Source organism: Thalassophryne amazonica, chromosome 9 (genome assembly GCF_902500255.1).
Source record: "Thalassophryne amazonica chromosome 9, fThaAma1.1, whole genome shotgun sequence".
Lineage (NCBI taxonomy): Eukaryota > Metazoa > Chordata > Actinopteri > Batrachoidiformes > Batrachoididae > Thalassophryne > Thalassophryne amazonica.
Window position 1 is genome coordinate 39169363 of NC_047111.1, and position 19627 is coordinate 39188989.

The 19627-nt window shown below is 41.1% G+C and overlaps 2 protein-coding genes across 5 annotated transcripts in view; one reads left to right on the forward strand and one right to left on the reverse strand.

Moving 5' to 3' along the window:
• Positions 1–4296, reverse strand: part of klf8 (Kruppel-like factor 8) — a 192335-nt gene extending 188039 nt beyond the window's left edge. For 2 of the 3 annotated variants that reach the window (XM_034177916.1, XM_034177915.1), the window contains exon 1: positions 4002–4296. In XM_034177916.1, coding sequence (XP_034033807.1) covers positions 4002–4028 — 27 coding nt within the window. In that variant the 5' untranslated portion in view covers positions 4029–4296. The remainder of the gene's footprint in view (positions 1–4001) is intronic. The other variant, XM_034177917.1, reaches the window with a different exon arrangement.
• A 77-nt stretch (positions 4297–4373) lies between these two features.
• On the forward strand, positions 4374–18969 carry rbm41 (RNA binding motif protein 41). Of its 2 annotated transcripts, XM_034177912.1 has the most exons (8): positions 4374–4505; positions 4787–4891; positions 7375–7491; positions 8344–8545; positions 8910–9114; positions 12470–13014; positions 16064–16211; positions 18077–18969. In XM_034177912.1, exons 2-8 carry the CDS (start codon positions 4884–4886, stop codon positions 18214–18216), a joined length of 1365 nt encoding a protein of 454 aa, XP_034033803.1. In that variant the 5' UTR covers positions 4374–4505; positions 4787–4883; the 3' UTR covers positions 18217–18969. The 2 variants fall into 2 exon arrangements, with proteins under 2 accessions (XP_034033803.1, XP_034033804.1); XM_034177913.1 differs by lacking the exon at positions 4374–4505 and having other exon boundaries at positions 4765–4891.
• The last annotated feature ends 658 nt before the right edge of the window (positions 18970–19627 follow it).

Below are 19627 nucleotides of genomic sequence, written 5' to 3' on the forward strand. Positions count from 1 at the left end.
ATTTACGTACGTTGCGGATCAGCTGCTCAGTGATCAGCTGGTGTAAATAACCGCACATGGGAAGTCAATGCGTGGTGTTCACACAGAATGATCAGTTTACTGCTCTGATATATTCAGTCATCTTTACACTTATATATATTGCCCCTTTGACAGTTTCTTGTTATAAATCAATATATGGCTTATGGCCCAGTCACACGGCACACGACGATTCCTCAACAAAGGGAAAAAGTCAAAAACGTCACAATTCGTTGAGAAAAGGTGGACGAAAGAGCTTTTATCACCGAACAGTCTGCGAAGCAAAAGCGCAAAAGGGACGAAAGAGGAAATTAACAAAACCGAAGCTCACGATCTCGACGAAACGCACCTGGAGCCACAGCTGGAGCAGAGTGTGTCTGCGTCTCTGCATTCCAGGACTCGGCGCTGGGACGGAGCTCAGCACCTGAGTCCTGGAGAAACTGCAAACAGAATCTGTGGAGATCTGTGCGCACGTCGGTGGACCACCTGCTCTGGTTCCTCGTCCAGAACAAAAGAGGGATCATCATGTCCATCATTATCAGAATCCACACTGTCTGTTGACACGCTGCACACTCCGTCTTCCTCCAATTTAAAAAAAAAAAAAAAGAAAAAAAAAAGTGCGCCGTGGTCACTGCTGTATCACAGTATTATGTTCTAAGCCATATATATTTATTTATAACAGAAAACTGTCAAAAGGGAGAATAAATATAAGTGTAAAGATGTTTGAATATATCAGAACAGTAAATTAATCAGTGCGTGTGAACGTGCGCATTGACTCACATGTGCGGTTATTTCCACCAGCTGATCACTGATCCACAACGTGAATTCTTCCTTCCAGAACAGCTCTTTATATAATCATTTTGATTCATCCACCTGTTGCCACATGTACAGAAGGACTGGATTGTCATTCCTACACTCAGATTGTTACATTTAATAAAAATAATAAGCGCACGCAGGAGCTCCTGCTGCCGCTGATGCTGCATTCAAGTACCGTCGGAAATTACACAACTTTTGTTGTTTCAAATTCAACAGTTGCTTGTGGCAAAATAATTAATTATATCCACACAAAAGATTAATTTTGGCCTATGTAAGGTGCCTGAGCCCATTGAAGCTGCCCCCCCACAGAGATCAAAAAAATCCAAGCAAGCAGGCTGAGTTTGCCCTGTAATTTCCGATGTACATGAACGCAACAGCAGCCTCAGCGCTCACAAACCGGCTTCTGCGCTGTGTGAAAACGCTCAGCTGCTCCAACGAAGTCAAATTAAACGATAACGTTACAAAAACTACACAAACGCTTAAAAAAACGTCAAGAACGACAGCAAAACGAGACAGACGAATTGAAAATGCTGACAAAGCGCCAGCTGCAGGAACAAAGCTGTGCGAAGGTTAAACGATGCCAACGACAGTCAACGAAGGTCCAGATTTCTTGTTTCGTCAGGTCTTCGTCACCCTTCGTTAAGTGCCGTGTGACTGGGCCATTAGTAACATAATACAGTGATAGAGCAGCCACCACGGCGCACCAGAGTTTTTTTTTTATTTTTTTTTTAATTGGAGTAAGACGGAGTGCACTGCGTGTCATCAGACAGTGAGGATTCTAACGATGAAGAACATTATGCCTCTTTTGTTCTGGACGAGGAACCAGATCAGGTGGATAGACCGATATGTGCACAGATCTCCACAGTGGGTCAGATCACGCACTTCTGTTTGCAGCTTCTCCAGGACTCAGGTGCTACAGAGTGCCGTCCCATTGCCGAGTCCTGGAACGCAGAGATGCAGACACACACTGCCCCAACAGTGGCTCCAGGCACGTTTTGTTTAAAGCGTCAAGATCAATGTTAGTTTCAGTTTCGGTTTGTTCCTCTTTTGACCCTTTTGCGTTCTTGATTCGCAGGCTATTCTGTGATAAAGCTCATTTGTCCACCTTTTCTCAACGATTTGTGATTTTTTTTTTTTTTTTTTACTTTTTTCCCTTCGTTCAGGAATAGTCACATGCTGTGTGACCGGGCCATAAAGCCCCTTTGACACCGGGCCAACATAGAGTTGTGTCATGCGGCGTCATCACAACAGTGAGTTTATGCAGCCAATACCACAATATGCTGAGGGATGCAAAGGGCGACGCGAAATGGACGCAAAAAATTAAACATGTTTCGTTTTATACATTTAACGGATTTTGTCTCAGCGCCGCAAAGCTCGCTCTATGGTAGACAAAGCCACAAACCAGAAATGGCACAAAAAATCTGCCCATAGGGGAAAAAGCCACAAACCAGACAACATTGTCGTAAAAAGCCACAAACCGGATATGATATGGTGAGATGCTGAAGAGCTTTGCTCATTCATGTCTGGGACATATACATATTACATATAAAGGATTCAAAGTGGATATTTTGCCGGATACAGCAAACACGCACCTAGCGCTATTTGACCGGATCTCTTCGCTGACTGGCTAGTTCAAATGACGTAATCGAAGAGTTTATGTCAACATGACAGTGCCTTCGGCATTGAATATTGGTGCTAATTTTTCATCTTTTAATGCTGTTTTAGGAGCCATAAAGTCGGAGGGATTCTATGCCGTTTTGGGTGCCATAAAGTCATTTGAATCGGAACAGAAAATCACCCACTGGCGGAGGGATTCTCAGACGCTAAAAGCAGCTCAAAAACATGGCATAGCCGTGCCCGAAATTATTTCCACCGTCTGTTTTGGGTGCCATGAAGTCGTTTGACTTGAACAGAAAATCATCAACTGGCGGAGGGATTCTATTCCGTTTTGGGTACCATCGCTAAAAGTAGCTCAAAAACATGGCATAGCCATGCGCAAAATTATTTCCACTGTGTGCCGAAAATTATTTCCACCACTATGCCCGAAATTATTTCCACCGCATGGCAAAAAGTGCCGGTACTAAAGTACGGTGGAAATCATTTTTGCAGTCTTGGTAATTTTCTGTGTCGGGCGGGGATGATAAACAACTTATTTTTTTATTTGGCCTTAAGTGGCCTCATTTTGTGTAGCTAACATGATAAAACATTCAAAATGCCATGGTAAACAGAAATAATCTTTTAGATTTGTGATTTCCAAAACCTGCAAATTCAAGACAGAATAAAAACGAAAATACAGAAGTCCACGTCGGCACGTGTGTTTATCCTGTTTTTCTCTGTCAGTGTCATGTCTGCAAAACCTTCAATCAGTCCACCCCTGAAAATATGCCAATTTTCAATAATGACAATCACCAATATCGAGCTACTATCATGAAGGTGAAATAAGGAGATCTTAAACTCCGATCGCCTTTAAGTTCCCGTCCGACCGCGGCCGTTACGTTCCGTCTGTCGGGAATAAAACCGGCAAAACAACGCAACCCACCATTTTGCCGGTGCTGCATACGGCGAAATACCGTCCAGTTCAACTTTGCTGAGGGCACCGCCATGTTGAAATAAACTCTGCGATGACGTTATTTGAACTAGCCAATCAGCAAGGAGATCCGGTCAAATAGCACTATGTGCATGTTTGCGTATCCTGCAAAATATCCACTGCCTAAAGGATTTCGATAAAAGCAGACAAAATTTGCAGGTCCACCTGAAACAATTATATGAGAGTTTTACTATATAGGTAACACGTAGCACAACGCTAGGTTTACATCATTTAAAGACAAGCTGTGCACAGTGTGCAGGCAGAGCACCTGTTATTTTTTTTAGGGGGCTGCTGTCCCTTTAAGAGCCAAGATGGTGTCCTACAAGCTCTTGTGTCTCTCGTTTCCTTCCTGCCAGCTTCTCTGTCACACAGATCACATTTAAAAAACTGAAGCCAGACAAAGACAACAACAACAAAAAAAAGCTTGACAGCGCCTTCAGCTTTCATGAACCCTCTAAACGAGCTGGCTGACGCTGATATTCTGGTACATGTTGAGCTGCACTCGTGTTGTTTTTGTTGTTTTGCTCTTCCTCCCCTCGCAGATTTTTCAGGACAAAGTCTAAAATGTGCAGTTCGGACTTACGTGCTTGTTACGGCTCTCCGTGTGCATCTCGGCTGCCGGAGGGGTGGAGCGGCGGGAGGAGCAGGAGGGGGTCGGCCGGGGCTTTGGGTGTAACTCAGGGAGGAGGGGCAGCTAGTTTTTCCACCTTTACAGTGAATTCACGGTCCCTGCCTCTCCCGGTGTTCGTGTTCAGTTCATATCCGCGGCGTCGAAGTCCGCTTTCCTTCAAATTTCTGTCCGCGCGTGCCGCTTCCGTGGGCGCGTTGTTGCCGTGTGTTGGGCTGGGCTCTCTCTCTCCGCCTGCTCCTCCTCCGCCTCTCCCTGCTCCTGACCCCACCCTGCGTCCCCACCCCTCATCTCTCCGTCAGTCAGGGAGCTGCGCAGCCCTGCAGAGGAGCGACGGCGACGGAAGCGCGCGCGGCTACCGCCCGTGTGCAGCCGCGCGGGCGGGCGGCAGCGACGGAGAGCAGCGCTCGTGTCACCTTCGTGACGTCAGCCTGCGGGCTAATTGAGGACACGAGCTGGGTAGGAGGGAGGGGCGCTCTGCAGCATTACCTTTAATAAATATGGCAGCTCAGTCGCATTTAGAGATGTCAGGCTTCTAAACGCACCTTTTGCAATAAAATGAGAGTGTAGTGGTGCGTGTATTTCACAATCCGCTATGTAGAATGCATGGAGCAGAGTGGGGGGAAATCGATAAATCAGTTCCAAACTTATCAGATGTGAGGCTGTATTATTGTTTTCAAATGTCGTATGCTTGAACTGCAATGTGCAAGGGTCTTCACACAAATATGCCTCATATCTAGGTTGGAGTATTTTCTGTTGGCGATTACGTCGCTTGTTTGGATGTTACTACATTTCCCATGATTCCGCTAGCCGGAACCGAAAAGGAAAGGCGGAAGTATGCGAAGGTAATCAGAATAGTCTCTTATCGATGCTATTTATTAGTAGTTACAAAATAATTTGAGCATTTGATTTCAGTTTATTATAGGTGAGAGACATGCTTAGCAAAAACAAGAAGTTTAAAGTATCAGAATCTGCCACTGAAACCGCTGTTTGTAATAGAACTGGACAAAACCGGCTAAGCTAAATGTTCTGTTGCATTTTCTTATTGACTAGTCTTGTCATTGGAGTAACTTTCTTAATTTTGTTGTAGTTCTATTTTTTCCAGTTGAAAATGTTTAAAGCTAAAAGCGTGTACAAACGTTGCTCTACTGCTGTTATGGACGTTGTACAAAATTCTGTGACCTTTCACCTCCCGGATGTAAACAAATGTCAAAAACAACAAGATACTCTGGTGTTTTTAACAGGCCTGCGTCCTGTAACAATTTTAATAATCCATGTTTTTCTAATCAATGAAACATTTTTGTTTGTTTTTTTACGACATCAAAATTCTCTGATTTCAACTTAAATCTGTACATTTTCTGGTTTATTTGACTGCTTTCTTGACTCATCTTGCAGTAAACAATATATTTGACTGTGGACAAAACAAGACATTTGAAGGCATCATATTGGGCTCTGTTCACAGTTTTCTGACATTTTATGGACCTAACAATCTTAATCAGTTGATAAATATCTCGATTAATTCGCCAAGTCTGAAAGCGTGCACTGGTGCTGTACTTTGGGCTTTGCCGCATCCACGACACCACAAAACCATTCAGGCAGACAACCAGTCCATTCGTAACCCTAGCCATCACTAACCATTTATCTGCTGCAGCCAGGTGAAACGTGGGAAGCCCCTTGACCTTCTGCAGCTGCTGGGATCCTCAATGCTCAGGCACCTGTATGCTGGATCATGCACAGAGAAAGGGGCTACATGGCCAAGATGTCAAAGCTAAAGCCCCCTTACAATGCAAGTGATACTCCTCATTTTAGTCTCTGTTACTAACCGTTTGTTTGACATGAAGTCATTCCAGCGGTACCGAGAGATCCTCCAAAGACCCCTAGTACTAAAGACATTAATTGATTGAATCAATTAAATTGATTATAAAAAATAATAGTTGCAGACCATCAATTGATCTCTCAGTATTTTCATTGTACTGTACAGCATAGGGTAGGGCTTGTACAGCAAAAATATAGTTTTAGCGAGTGAGTTAGTCTACACAACCTGTGTAGACAGGACCTCCAAAGTAATTTATACTGTCATCTTGTAACTCACCATAACAAAAGAGCACATAATGAGAATGAAGGCATTAGAAGGTGGTTAACGTTAATGTATCAAGTCAACTGAAAAAACACCCATTTGGTGGTTAGTGGATGCTGGATGGATTATTGAATCAACTTTTTTGATTCATCAATTAATCTAATAATTATTTTTATTCATTTATTGATTATTTTCTGATTAGGTGATTATCCTTTGGTTAATTCACCAGTAACAACAAAAAAAAAAACAACCATCACCAATGACTGTCAGCCATTGCATTTGAATATTTTGTGACAAAAAAGTTTTATTTTACAATTTTTATAAAATTCCAACATGTAAAAGATATAAAGTGCCGAAAAAATATAAAGGCAGTCATGAAAAAAAAAAAATCTGGAAGAAAATCTTGTACATAGCTTTGCCTCTTCCCGAGGCACAAAAGACACAAGATAAAATCCAAACTTATTTCATAATGCTGCAGCTAACAGCTGTTTTCATTAACAAATGATCTGGGGATTATTTCCTGCATTTATCCATGAGTTGTTTGGTCTATAAAATGTCAGAAAATGATGAGAAATATCAATCAGTGTTTCTAAAAGCCCAAGATTACCTTCTCAAATTACGTGTTTTGTCCACAATCCAAAGATAATCAGTTTATTGCCAAAGAGGAGAAAAGAAATCAGAAAATATTCATGTTTAAGAAGCTGAAATCAGAATTTGAACATTAGAAAAAGACTCAACTTAATGAATCAAATACCAAAGAATTTAGTAATTAATTTAATAATTAATTGTTCTAGTTCTAAATTGTAATTAAATATTTAAGGGATTTTGAACTCTTGGTCTGACAAAACAAGTTATCTTTAGATTTTGACTTTTTTGTTTTAGTTTGTGATATTTGGTAGATTATTTAATATGTTCATCATAAAAACATAAACAATTTTTCATAATGATAATAGTTTGCTCCACCTGATCTCTGACCCATCAATTTGGTCTTCACATTTTGAAGTGTCTTTTTGTTTGTTTGTTATTATTGTATACTGTATTACTCCAATATTGTGCAACCTCAGTTCCTTTTAACAGCTGGCACTGTGAGACTTTTTAACGGTGTTCCGCCAATGGTAACATAAATTAATGCTGTTATCTGAATGTGACATTCATGATGTAGGATATGTGTTTTTTCCTGTGGTAACAGCTTAAATCCCATATTTTTAGTGGATATGTTAAAAGTGTAACACTAGCTGTGCATTTTGTCAGAGTGAGCCGACGTTCCTGTGAGGATGGTCCTTTACTGGAGGAGCAGGAGACCGAGGGCCAGCGGCAGTTCCACAGCCTTCTGCTGCAGCAGCTCCACACAGATGTGGACATCAGCCGGTCAGAAGCTCTCTCTTTGTGTCACCACAGACTTGTTTGCCATGCAGATGTTCTCCGATCATAAATCTTGCAAACAACCTCAACTGAATTAATTGATTTACAGTAGCTCACATTACTGCTGTGTATGAATATTCATGATCACTGATCATGTTTGCTGTGCTGGTGCAGAGCCAGAGGGGGAATGACTTTTTACAAAATCTGAAGTTCAAGTACATTGAATGAATCCGTGTCATGTGGTTAAGAATAATTATCATGTATGCTCTGATATTAGTTGTGTCCACCATAGGATGTACATGCTGGACATTTATGTTTGTCTATTTCATTCTTTGTGGGTTTAAAAAACATACAAGGGATGCTCATCAAGCAAATATGCTGGTCAAAACCAAAAGTACTCATATCAAAGTACAGATGTATCCATATACTTATTATATAACCCATGCAAATAAAAGCTTGAAGGGTATATCAAGGAATCACTCTGTCCGTCCGTTAGCCCATAATTATTGTAAGCACAACTTCTTCTCACCCTGTCTGTTGATTAATGAAACATTGAGTGCTATATGTAGATGTGCATGAAGGCCCATCAAGGGGAGATGTTTGGACATTTATTTTAAATATGGTTTATTTCTCATTTACATGTATGAGCAGATCTGTTGGGCTCGATACAGTTGTTGACCCGTTTCTTAATTCATGTATTCCCTGCAGTGTAGTACTTGGACGGCAAGTGTGTGTATGAGTTTGTGTCACTTAACATAGCTTTGCTTTTTGATTAAACAGCAACAACCTTTAAGTTGATTCATGTAGTCTGCCTTTTGAGCAATCAGATTTCATTTTAGAATCAATTCTTTCACTCAGATGTTTAGCCAAGAGGCAGTGCTTTGCCCCGGCGGCGCTGTACCGGCCGTTTGGGGAGCAGGCGGCTGGCGTGAGGAGCCTGTCTCAGTTCCAGGCCCTGGAAGATGGAGAGAAGGAACTGGTTGGCCTACAAGAACTGGGCCTCACCGAGGCTGAGATCCATCTATGGCAGAACAGAAATGAACCAGAATCGACTGAGAAGGTAAAACCTGCAAGAAGGTGAGAGGTGGCTTGTGTCCAAAAGAACTGTGTTCAGTTCCTGCTCCTGTCTGTGTGGAGTTTGCAGGTTTATTTCAGTTTCTTCATGCAGATATGTACAGGTTACATGAACTGTAAATGAAAGATACTTGGTCTAAAATTGCACCTCTATTGGTGAAAGGTGTGACTGCATGCATACAGACAGAATCAAACAAGCTCATATCTTTTGAATTTCGAATTACCTCCCATTTGGGCAAAATTTCAGCTGTTTTTCTTATTCTGAATGTAAGCAACATATGAATAATTGATTTTAATGTGTATCTGTTTATGTCAGTTGTCTGTCTTGTCATATTTTTGTTCCTATGCAGTCTCATGGTGTGTGTGCAGCTCCTGGCGTGAGGCAGCAGCGTTTGCAGGTCATCAGGGACAAGATTGAAGCCAGGGTGCAGCTCCTGTCCCGCCCACAACGCTTTTCCAGCAGTAGGCCGCTGTCACGCCGGGAGATGGAGATAGAAAGAGCACTGTTTCAAGGCAACGAGCGCCTGGGTTTCCTCACTGCACTTTACCATCGAGGTAAGGAATGTTAGAGCAGCACGCTCTACAGTGCTGCACTGCAGAACAATGTTCAGGTTTCTCTGCAGTCAGTGTATCTGCAGTACACACCACTGTGACAAATGAAGCAGAATTTATTTATTACACTTTAATTTCAGACTGATAAAACTCACCTGCAAAACCTGAGGGAATAATTAAAGAAAACAAGTATTTAAAAATAAAGCAAAAAAGTTAACATTAAAAACAAAGCTGCATGTTACATTTAATTATTATGTTTAGTTATTGACTTCTCTTGTAAAGTTTATATCTTAAACATGTTATGGTTTCTTAGTGAAACCTTTATTTAGTAATGTAACTGTTCTAACATAACATTTTCTGATCATTCTGATAGTTTTGTTGTTGCATTAAAAAATAGAATAATTTCTGAGAATTACTGCAGTGTCTCAAATTTGATATAGACTATTCAGACAATATATGGACATATTAGTGGAATGGCTTTTCAAGGAAATTTGACATGGATCCTAAGTAAGGGTGGTCTCCCATAGCCATTTTTCAGCCCAGGTTTCTGTCCCAATTTCAAAATTGAGGAAATCGGGTGCGATTATTTATTAAGTTTCGTATATTGTATTTTTTTCTTTCCACTTACACAAGAGTGTAACCTCTTAATAATGAATACAACAGTGTATGTATAATTCCTCTTACATGATTTTTTTTTTGCACATGTTCAGAACGTTGCATCCACTTTTTCCCCATACTTTTCCAAAATGCTAAATCTTCTCTGTTGAAATCTCAAAACTGTCTTCTATTGAAGAGTGTAACATGCTTTGTGTCATATTGTGAAGTAGGATCAGAAGGACACCTTTGCTCAGACAAAGCTCCCCATTACTGCATATTGTACCCAATTACCTGTCATCTATTCCATTTAAATTCAGTTATTCACATTACGTGGATCGTAGTTTATCCTGACATCACAAATTTCTAAACAAATATGTTTAAAACCTTCTGGATTCTTCACAAACTGTGTGTAAGCACGTTTAAATTTACCTAAATTTGTTGTTATTCTGCTTACGCACAAATGATGGCCCAGTTTTTCTTGAAAATAGAAAAGCACACCCTTTTAACTAAGTGTGCAGTATATTAACACTTAATTTTTTTAAATCATGTGTTAGTGATTAATTAAATTTACTACTTTAATATAAAGAAATAATTTAATTCACGAATGCATTGACTAAATGTATTAAATAAACATGAACTTGTTACCCTTTCATCCTCATCATTTGTTGCCATCCTTAAAATGTTCAGCTATACCAGTTGAGTTGTTTATTTAATTTACAATGGAGTGTATGGAAATGTTCATATTGCAATGTAACAGATGTGGCTTTTCTTATGTTGTTTATTTGCCTATAATAGATCGGTCACTCACAACAATTTCTACTGGCATTAAATTGGCTTCAGTAGTTGATTTTATTAATAGCAGGGGGTGGCCAAGTGGTTACTGCACTCAGTTTCAGTGCAGAAGGTTCCTGGCTCAAACTCCACTCTTGCGACATTTCTCCCTGTAATGTGGAGTTGCATCAGGAAGGGCATCGGCATAAAACTTGCGCCAAATCAACATGCAAATCCACCTTGGATCTGCTGTGGCAACCCTGAGTGGGAAAAAAGCAAGGGAGCAACCAAAGGCACATACTAGTTGATTTTATTAATTGTTATACAGTAAAACCCACCGAAAGTCATCGTATAAACTGGAGTTTCACACTCACCAGACAAAAGCAAAAGTCCCAATGCTTTTGTATGATTTTCTATGTAATAAACATTGTATATAATGGATTTTGTATAACGGATTTTAGGTCACATCGGACAAAATGTCCTGTCCGATCGCAATGCATTTCCATTGAAAACCCCTCACATGTACTAGACAGAGCAGCCTGGATGTGCCCAGTAACAGAGGTATGAAATAAAGTTCAGCGCTGACACTTGCCAATTCGAGGAATGTGGGTACCGTATTTCCTTGAATAAAACAACGGCCATTTATTTTGTTCAAACCGTGCTCAGAGTCGGCGCTTAAACGAGGCAGGGCATAATTCAGGGCCTGTGATTATTAAGAAAATGTTGCTTGCTACATGCACTGTAATATGGTGTTAAGCTTCACACATATCCCTGGGTGTCAAACCAAACTACTTTATATCAGAGTCCTCTGCCTGGCTACAAACCCTCCCCGGAGCCTGATGTGCACCTGCTAAATGGCTAGGACCCCAAGGGCTGTGATTTATCGTTTTTTCCGTTTTCACTCCTTCCTCTCCTGTCACATTTTAATAGGTTTTGCAGTGTGCCCGCCGATTACATTTTGATCTGAGATCAAATACATTTGGCAGAAAGGTCTGCAAATATGACCAACTTCACAACACAGAGTCGGAAACAGACGCTCAAATGACCCACAATTCATGGGGGGAAATTGTACGTACCGTATCGTTGGTGTGGAGGTGGATGATTGTATAAAGAAGTGGAGCTTGTTGAGGGACAAATTAATCCAGAAAAATCTGCTGTTCCTGTGGTAAATTGCATAAAGACGCAATGGAGAACTTTAAAGGGTCAGGTGCACGTCAACTTCATTGCATGGCCACAGAGTTACAGAGTTGCAGAAGCATAAATCAGGCTTTAGGATGTTAAGGTACCACTCCACAGCGGACTTAGAAAAAAAAAAGATTTTGCCCATTTTATACATGTTCCAGATTTCGATTATAATGGACAAAATTCACTGGTCCACCTGAATCCATTATATGCAAGTTTTACTGTAGTATATTAAAGGGCTTGCAGGGTATATAAAATTCCACAGTTTAGTGTAATTAATTTGCTATTTTCATTAAATGATTATATTTTCATTTAAATAAAATTATGTTGTTTTGAATTGCTGTCATTAATTACAGAAGACCCAAGTACAGTTGTGTGTGTGTGTGTGTGTGTGTGTGTGTGTGTGTGTGTGTGTGTGTGTGTGTGTGTGTGTGTGTGTGTGTGTGTGTGTGTGTGTGTGTGTGTGTGTGTGTGTATGTGTATAGCCACTTTATTTAATAAATTTGATTTATTTGGTTTATATTTATTTAATTTAATTGCCATTCAAGTCATAAACAGTAGAATATAAATAAGTAACCTGTGGGTGAAAAGGTCTGTTATCAATTCTTGAGTTATAACTCAAACATTCATGGTTTCTGTTCCAACCAGGCGTCATAAAAATCTGTTCAATTTGTTTTTGTGTAATACTACTTAAAAAAAAAACAAAAAAAACAGACACATTTAAGTCAACTTAAAAACTTAAAAGGAATACAGTAAGGCCAATGAAATTCCTGTTGTGAGGACATTCTGATGGGTTTTCTATTTCCAGATGAAGATAACCAGGAGGGCCAGCAGGGGGCATCATCCTCTGATCCGGTGGACTCTCTCTACAAAGACGTTCTCAGTGAGGGAAGACAAACTTCACTGCAGGATGCACAGGCAGAAACTCCTGCAACTTCACATGCAACTTCCCACAGGACTGAACCTCACCAAAAAAATTCTCAGAGACACGGTGACCACTTAGAGGCAGGGTCACAGGAGGATGACAGTCAGTCACAAGCTTCTGAGCACAACGCAGAACAGCTAAGAGAAACAAGGAGTTTATGTCAGTCAGCATCACGTTCAGACACGGCAGACCAGGCGTACGCTCCGGACACACCTGGACAAGCAGGAATGGCTTCTCTAGACATAAATATTAGGCAGCAAATCGGCAGACTTAGTGGATGCATGGAGGCGGGGTCCAGAGAACCGCTAACTCTCAGAGGAGAGATTGAGGTTACTTCTCGTGAAGAAATTCTAAAGAACCGTGAATCTGAAGAAGGGATCCGGCGTATTCCGAGGTTCCGTAACTACCACCCAGGAAAACCCTCTAAGGTATCAAGAGCCTAACACTGTACAGTCATGTTTGGTTGATAAGTAAGGGCAGTGTGTCCCAAGGTTGATTAGTTTTGGGATTCAGTGCCCTGCTTAAGGACATTTGCCACAAATCCACAACCAGGGATCAAACTGACTACATATTAGTGATTCATTGATGCCTGCTCTTAAACTGAAATAATTAGAATTTAAACCTTTAAATATTACCTGTGAGCTTATTGGTAGTTAAAACATTTCACTCTATCCAAACACGCTGATGTCATCATATCCGAGTCATAATTTTGTATTTGGCTGTGACACCTTGAGGTTGACATTAGCTGGCCTAAGGGGCAAATAATTTCATTTACTGGTCTCTGAACCAAGGATGGGTGGAAAGTCTTCAGGTGTGACACTCATGGAATTGTCCAAATGGCTGTTCTTCTTCACCCTTCATGTCTGTATCTTCCTGATTTTACTGGTCTTCAACATGTCCACACATTTGCTCTGAGTCCTTCAGACCTGCTCTGTTCACTCCTTCGGAAATGACACGGACTTGTTACTGGGGAGATGACAAGTTAGTAGTATTCTATTTATTATCTGGCCCAACTGTTTCAGACATTTGCATTCTCCATACAGCTCCTCCAGGTAATGTCTCGAGTAGACGCGTTCAAGATTGTAATGCATGTCATTGTCCTGCTGGAACACCCAAGTGTGTCCAAGTTCCAACCACCTAGCTGAGGGTTTGATGTTTTGCTGAAGAATATTGAGGTTGCCGTTTGTGTTTCAGCTGCCCCATTTTTTTCTTCAGGATCACCACAGTGGAGCCAGTGCAGATCAGCACACTAGGATTTGGCACAAGTTTTTTGCCGGATACCCTTCCTGACGCACCTCCAGTTTTATGTGGAGAAGCACACACAGCTCTTCGTCTTCCTTCATCCAAGAACTAACTTGGGCCTAGTGAGATCTGACAGGATCAGACTTTCACAAAGCAGAGCGGCTGTACTGAAGAATATTGAGGTAGTCCTCCTTATTTGTAATTCCATCCACTTTTTAAAAACATGTATTATTTTTATTTATTTTTTTGCAATGCACCAGTTCCACTGGCAGCAAAACAGCCACAGATCATGACGCTACCACCACCATGCCTAACAGCTGGTTTAATGAGTCACCTTTACTCCTCCAAACATATATATGATCATTGTACTCAAATAAATCAATCTCTCATCTGACTGTAAATTTATCCTCAAAGACTCAAAGCTTGTGGTGATATAAAACTGCATCTGATGGGACATTGAGGAGATCAGGAGGGGGAGAAGAAGAAGGAGGAGTTGCTCTAATGAGATGCTCAACTGCTTCAATGCAGGGAACTGGTGGCTGCTCTTGTAGATTATCTGCGTCAACACTCTGATTGCGGATCCGTTCTCTCGCCAGAAAACATCTATAATAATAATAATTTATTCATTTATATAGCGCCAAATCACGACTAATCGCCTCAAGGCACTTCACAAACATCATTTAAAAGCATAATAAAATGAAATAAGATTAAAACACAATAAAAAAAATTTAAAACATAAGTAAAAGAAGTAAAATAAATAAGAATAAAAAAAGACACACAATCATATAAAATACTAATGATAAAACAGGGAGAACAAGTGTGTCTTCAGTCTGGCTTCAAAAGTCTCCACAGAGTCCGACTGTCATATCTGCACAGGCAGGTCATTCCACAGAGCTGGGGCACGGTGAGAGAAAGCTCTGTAACCCACTGACTTTTTCTCTCACTTCCATCACGTACTGAGCCCACCAACGAAATAGCAATGAGTCTCATTAAAGCGCACTCTTAAAGGGAATGACAGATGACACTTTGATTAATTCATACACCCAAAATGCATCCATGATTAATTAATGGAGGAAATTCAGAAAAGGAAAATCTGAATTTTATGTCACTATTGCAAATGCGGCCATGAGCCAAATCTCATGACCATAGGTGAGGATCGGAACGTAGATCGATCGGTAAATCGAGAGCTTTGCCCCCCTACTCAGCTCTCTCTTCACCACAACGGTCCGATACAGCGACCGCATCACTCCAGATGCTGCACCGATCCGTCTGTCGATCTCACGCTCCATCCGTCCCTCACTCATGAACAAGACCCCAAGATACTTAAACTCCTCCACTTGAGGCAAGGACACTCCACCGAAGGAATTCTCGTTCTTTCATGACCGAAAGAACAAGATCGCGAGTACAAGCGGCCAAGATGAGTTTCCTCCGCAGGGTGGCTGGGCGCTCCCTTAGAGATAGGGCGAGGAGCTCGGAGTCGAGCCGCTGCTCCTCCACGTCGAAAGATGCCAGTTGAGGTGGCTCGGGCATCTTGTTCGGATGCCCCTGGACGCCTCGCTGGAGAGGTGTTCCGGGCACGTCCCATCGGGAGGAGGCCCCAGGGAAGACCCAGGACACACTGGAGGGACTACGTCTCTCGGCTGGCTTGGGAACGCCTTGGGGTTCCCCCGGAGGAGCTGGGGGAGGTGTGTGTGGATCGGGAGGTCTGGGCGGCTTTGCTTGAGCTGCTGCTCCCGCGACCCGACTCTGGATAAAGCGGAAGAAAAAGGATGGATGGATGGATGGATATTGCCAATGCGCTCCTTTTGGGCAAGTAATCAGACAAATACAGATAAACAGGCAAAAAGTCTGTAGTTTATCTTCATTTGAAATCTTTTGTCTTTAGCTATCAATAAGAAGTCTATAGAGCTGCCACTGCATTTGAAGCAAGCTGTTAAAAGACCGTAAAACAAAACAAACCTATCAGAACAGAAATATGATCATCATAATGAGTGACTTTTGGTGCATTCTTTAAAGCCGTGAGTGTGAGTGTGTGACAGAGAGAGAGATCTTACACCATTACATTTATTTGTCCAATCGTCTCCAAAGTCCACAGAAATAAAAGTTGAGGATTGCTGTCAGTGTGATGCAGTACCAGTGAAGGAACAGAGGGGGCAGTGTTTAGACAACTTTATGAAGCAGCTGCAGAGATGCATAAATTATTTATTTTATTTTATTTCCATGCAATAACTGCAGGTGCTGTGTGTGAAAAACCTGAGTGCACATGCAACAGTGGCCCAGCTGGTGGCGCTTTTTTCCAGGTTTGAGCCGGAGAACGGGCCGTCCATCATTTACCGTCTGCTGACTGGGAGGCTGAAGGGTCAGGCCTTCATCACCCTGCCAGGTGAGTACTGGACGAAACAATGGAAGAATCTTTCCTATGATGAGTTTGTTGACAGATATGAGTGAATAATTCAATTCAGTTTATTCATTTTATATATCACCAAATCACAACAGTCGCCTCAAGGTGTTTCACACAAAATTCAAAAAACAAAATAAAATGAATTAAAAGATTAAAAAAACACAGTAAAAGAGTACAGTTTTATTGAATAAAGAATATTGCATCTTTTCTTTTCTTTTTTTTATAAATTCTACACCTGATTTTGTGATTAATTATCCCCTATGACCTTTCTGTGATGCTAAAATTATTATGGTGTGTAAATATTCTTATGGCATATACAACTTTTCAGCATTCATTAATATTTAATTTTGTCCAGCAGGATAAAATGTACATTTTATGTGTTGGTACTAAATATATTAATAGCTGCCATTAAGACAAAGGATCCATTTTCATTCTGCAGGACAAGATTTCTTTCATTGTTACAATATAAAATGCAATAAATTTAGTGGACTTAAACTTGTGATATACATTTCAGCTTATGCCATTTGTACAGTTTCACTGTTCAATCCCTGACTTTTTACATACATAAATGTTGTATCCGTGACCATATTCTTTTGGTCATTACCAAAAGTTCATGACCACAGGTGAGGATAGGAGCATAAATCAACTGGTAAATCAAGAGTCTTGCCACCATTCCTCCCAATCTCTCCCCTCCAAGGTTCTCCAACGTTACCTGTGTGATCCTTGAAGTCCCTCAGTATAAGCAGCCTCTAGCAGGAACCTTTTCCAGGATCCCACTAATAGTCTCCAGCAAGACTGAATACTCTGAACTGCTCTTTGGTCCATATGCACAAACAACAACCCTCTTTTTCACCTTTGAAAACTCCAAAATAACTGCACTCAGCTGGGTACTTGTGAGTATCCCCACACCCACCCGGTGTTTCTCACCATGGACAATTCCAGAGAAAAAGAGAGTCCAGTCTCTGTCCAGGAGTTTGGTTCCAGAGCCCCTACACTCAAAAAAATCAGTCATTGGATGAATTCAATTTGTTTGTGAGCAAGATTTCCATCTAATAAATATATGTAGCCCCCAACTCAAATGAAGCACATCCATGCAAGATAACTTAATGTAATGTTGGGACTGTGCGTGAAGTTGAGCCCATCTATTTCTCGTTGGTGTTGACTCAATCTCCCGCACAATCTCAAGCATCAGTCCTTTTTGCAGCATTCACACAAATAATACTGTTTACTTTAAAAAACAACAAAGGTCATTATTTGAGCTTAAGTTGCTGCCAAAGTACTGGAGGCCTTTTGTTTGCAATTTTTGAAGCCTTGTTGCTAACTGCAGGGTCCTGATGCCACTAAGACCATTGTTTCATGTGTTAAAATGGTTTAGAACAAATTTGTCTGGTATATTGGGCTCATGGATGGGGAGACGTGTTTTGATCTTGATTACACTCTGTTAATAATCAAGGTCAGAGGTTGGGGTTAAATTTCTGGCCCCATGCTTGTATATAGGAAAATGGCTAATTTTGTGGGCATGTATTCAAGTATTTTAATGTTTGTGACTGTTTAAAAGCAAATGTAACATTTTCTCCACATGCCTGATATTTTGGGTGTGGTGTCACTGTGCTCTCTGGGAACCTTTTTTATTTTATTTTTGATGTCATCATACATTTAGCATATTAGCATCTGGAAGACCTCAGGGAGCTGTTTCAGCCTCTGTCAAAATGTCGTTGGTCCAAATTGTAGACAACCATGTCCCAACAACAGTCTGAGAAACCAAATAACACTGTCACCATGGCTACAATGTTTATGTGTAACTTAAGACAAACACATCTTTAACATTTATTTTGGTGAATTGGCAGATGCTGAAACGGCCCAGACAGCCTTACAGTTGGTCCATGGGTACCGGCTGCTAGGGAAACCTCTGGTGGTTGAGTTTGGCCGAGAACGACAAACAGAGGAGATACGGAGGGAGGATGAAGTGCAGGAGGATAAGAAGTAGAAGCTGGTCATCTCTGCAAAAATGGAAAGGATTTGTTGATTCAATCAGCAGTTTTAAATGTTCCAGTCCTGGAAATAAACTCTTTGCTGTGCTGTGAAATCATCAGGGTGTACGAAAAACAAAGGAGCGCCACCTAGAGGGCATCCAGCAAAAGGAGGGCAAGTGACGTGTAGACCATAGTTTGACAGACTCGCACTGCCAACAACAGACATAAACACGTATGTCAATGGCTCTCAGGCCACAGACACAGTATTGTTGTGTTGAGTTTTGTAATGTCAGATTATGTGTGAAGTTCATTGAAGTCATGAGTATTGATTTGATCAGTATTAGCCAAGAAGTGTCTGAGAATTGCCATTTGTCATGTCAGTCATGTGTAACTGGAACAGTCACAGGAAACCAGTTAATTACAAAGGTTTCTGTTATTTTGTCCAGCCTGTGGTGGAGGAAGCGTTGATGTTAATGTTGTAATGGTGGGTGGGCTTTTTTTATGGTTTGGCGTGTTTTTCATGTTTGTCTTTCTCACAGTGCGTCTGATGGAACAACAGTATCGTTAGTAGAAAATTACTGTTAAAATGACATGAGTATCGGACACCCACCACATGCAAGTTGAAGGTGGGTCATTTGGATGCATGCAGGCTGTCTGGTTTCAGTGTAGATACAAACATGTTTGACTTTCAGTGGAATCTGAACTGCTGCACAGGAAGTCACTTGTTTTGCAATCTGTATTGTGGCCTCTCTTCAGAAGGCTTTGACTCAAAATAAACAAGGTACTCTGGAATACAGGGACGGACATTTGGCCATTCACTCACATTTGACCAAAAAAGTAGGTCAAGGTCAGCAACCTCTGAGGAGAGTTGTACGATAATATTATGTAATATCTTTAGTTTGTGATGATTTGATGTCAACTAATGGCACTTTGATGACCTGTTTTTAGAGTTGTCTCCTTTAGGACCCAGAAAAAGTAGGTCAAAATTAGATTGATGACAGGAATGAATAAAAAAAAAATCTCTAAATGTTTGCACCAGTTATTCACAGGGAAAGAATCACAGCAGACATTATTTGTGTGTGACAGCTCAACAAACATCATCCGAGTATCCCAGCGTAACCGTTCATTTGATTCCAGTGGTACCCAAGGATTCTCTGGAGACCTGGTATGAAAGATATCCAATCCTCACCTTAAGGTTCAGAGCTGAAAACCATACAGTAGGACCAGAAACATGAGCACCCTAAAGACTTGGCATCACCATACACCTCTATGCAGTGACTCTATGCTTTATAAGCTCTTTCCAGGTGACTCAATCTTACAGGCCAGTGGCCCCGAGACATGAAGGTACATCAGAGGGAAGTGAATCACTGAAGATATTCCACACTTTCACCACAAACAGATGCATCTCACATGAGTGAGTCCAGG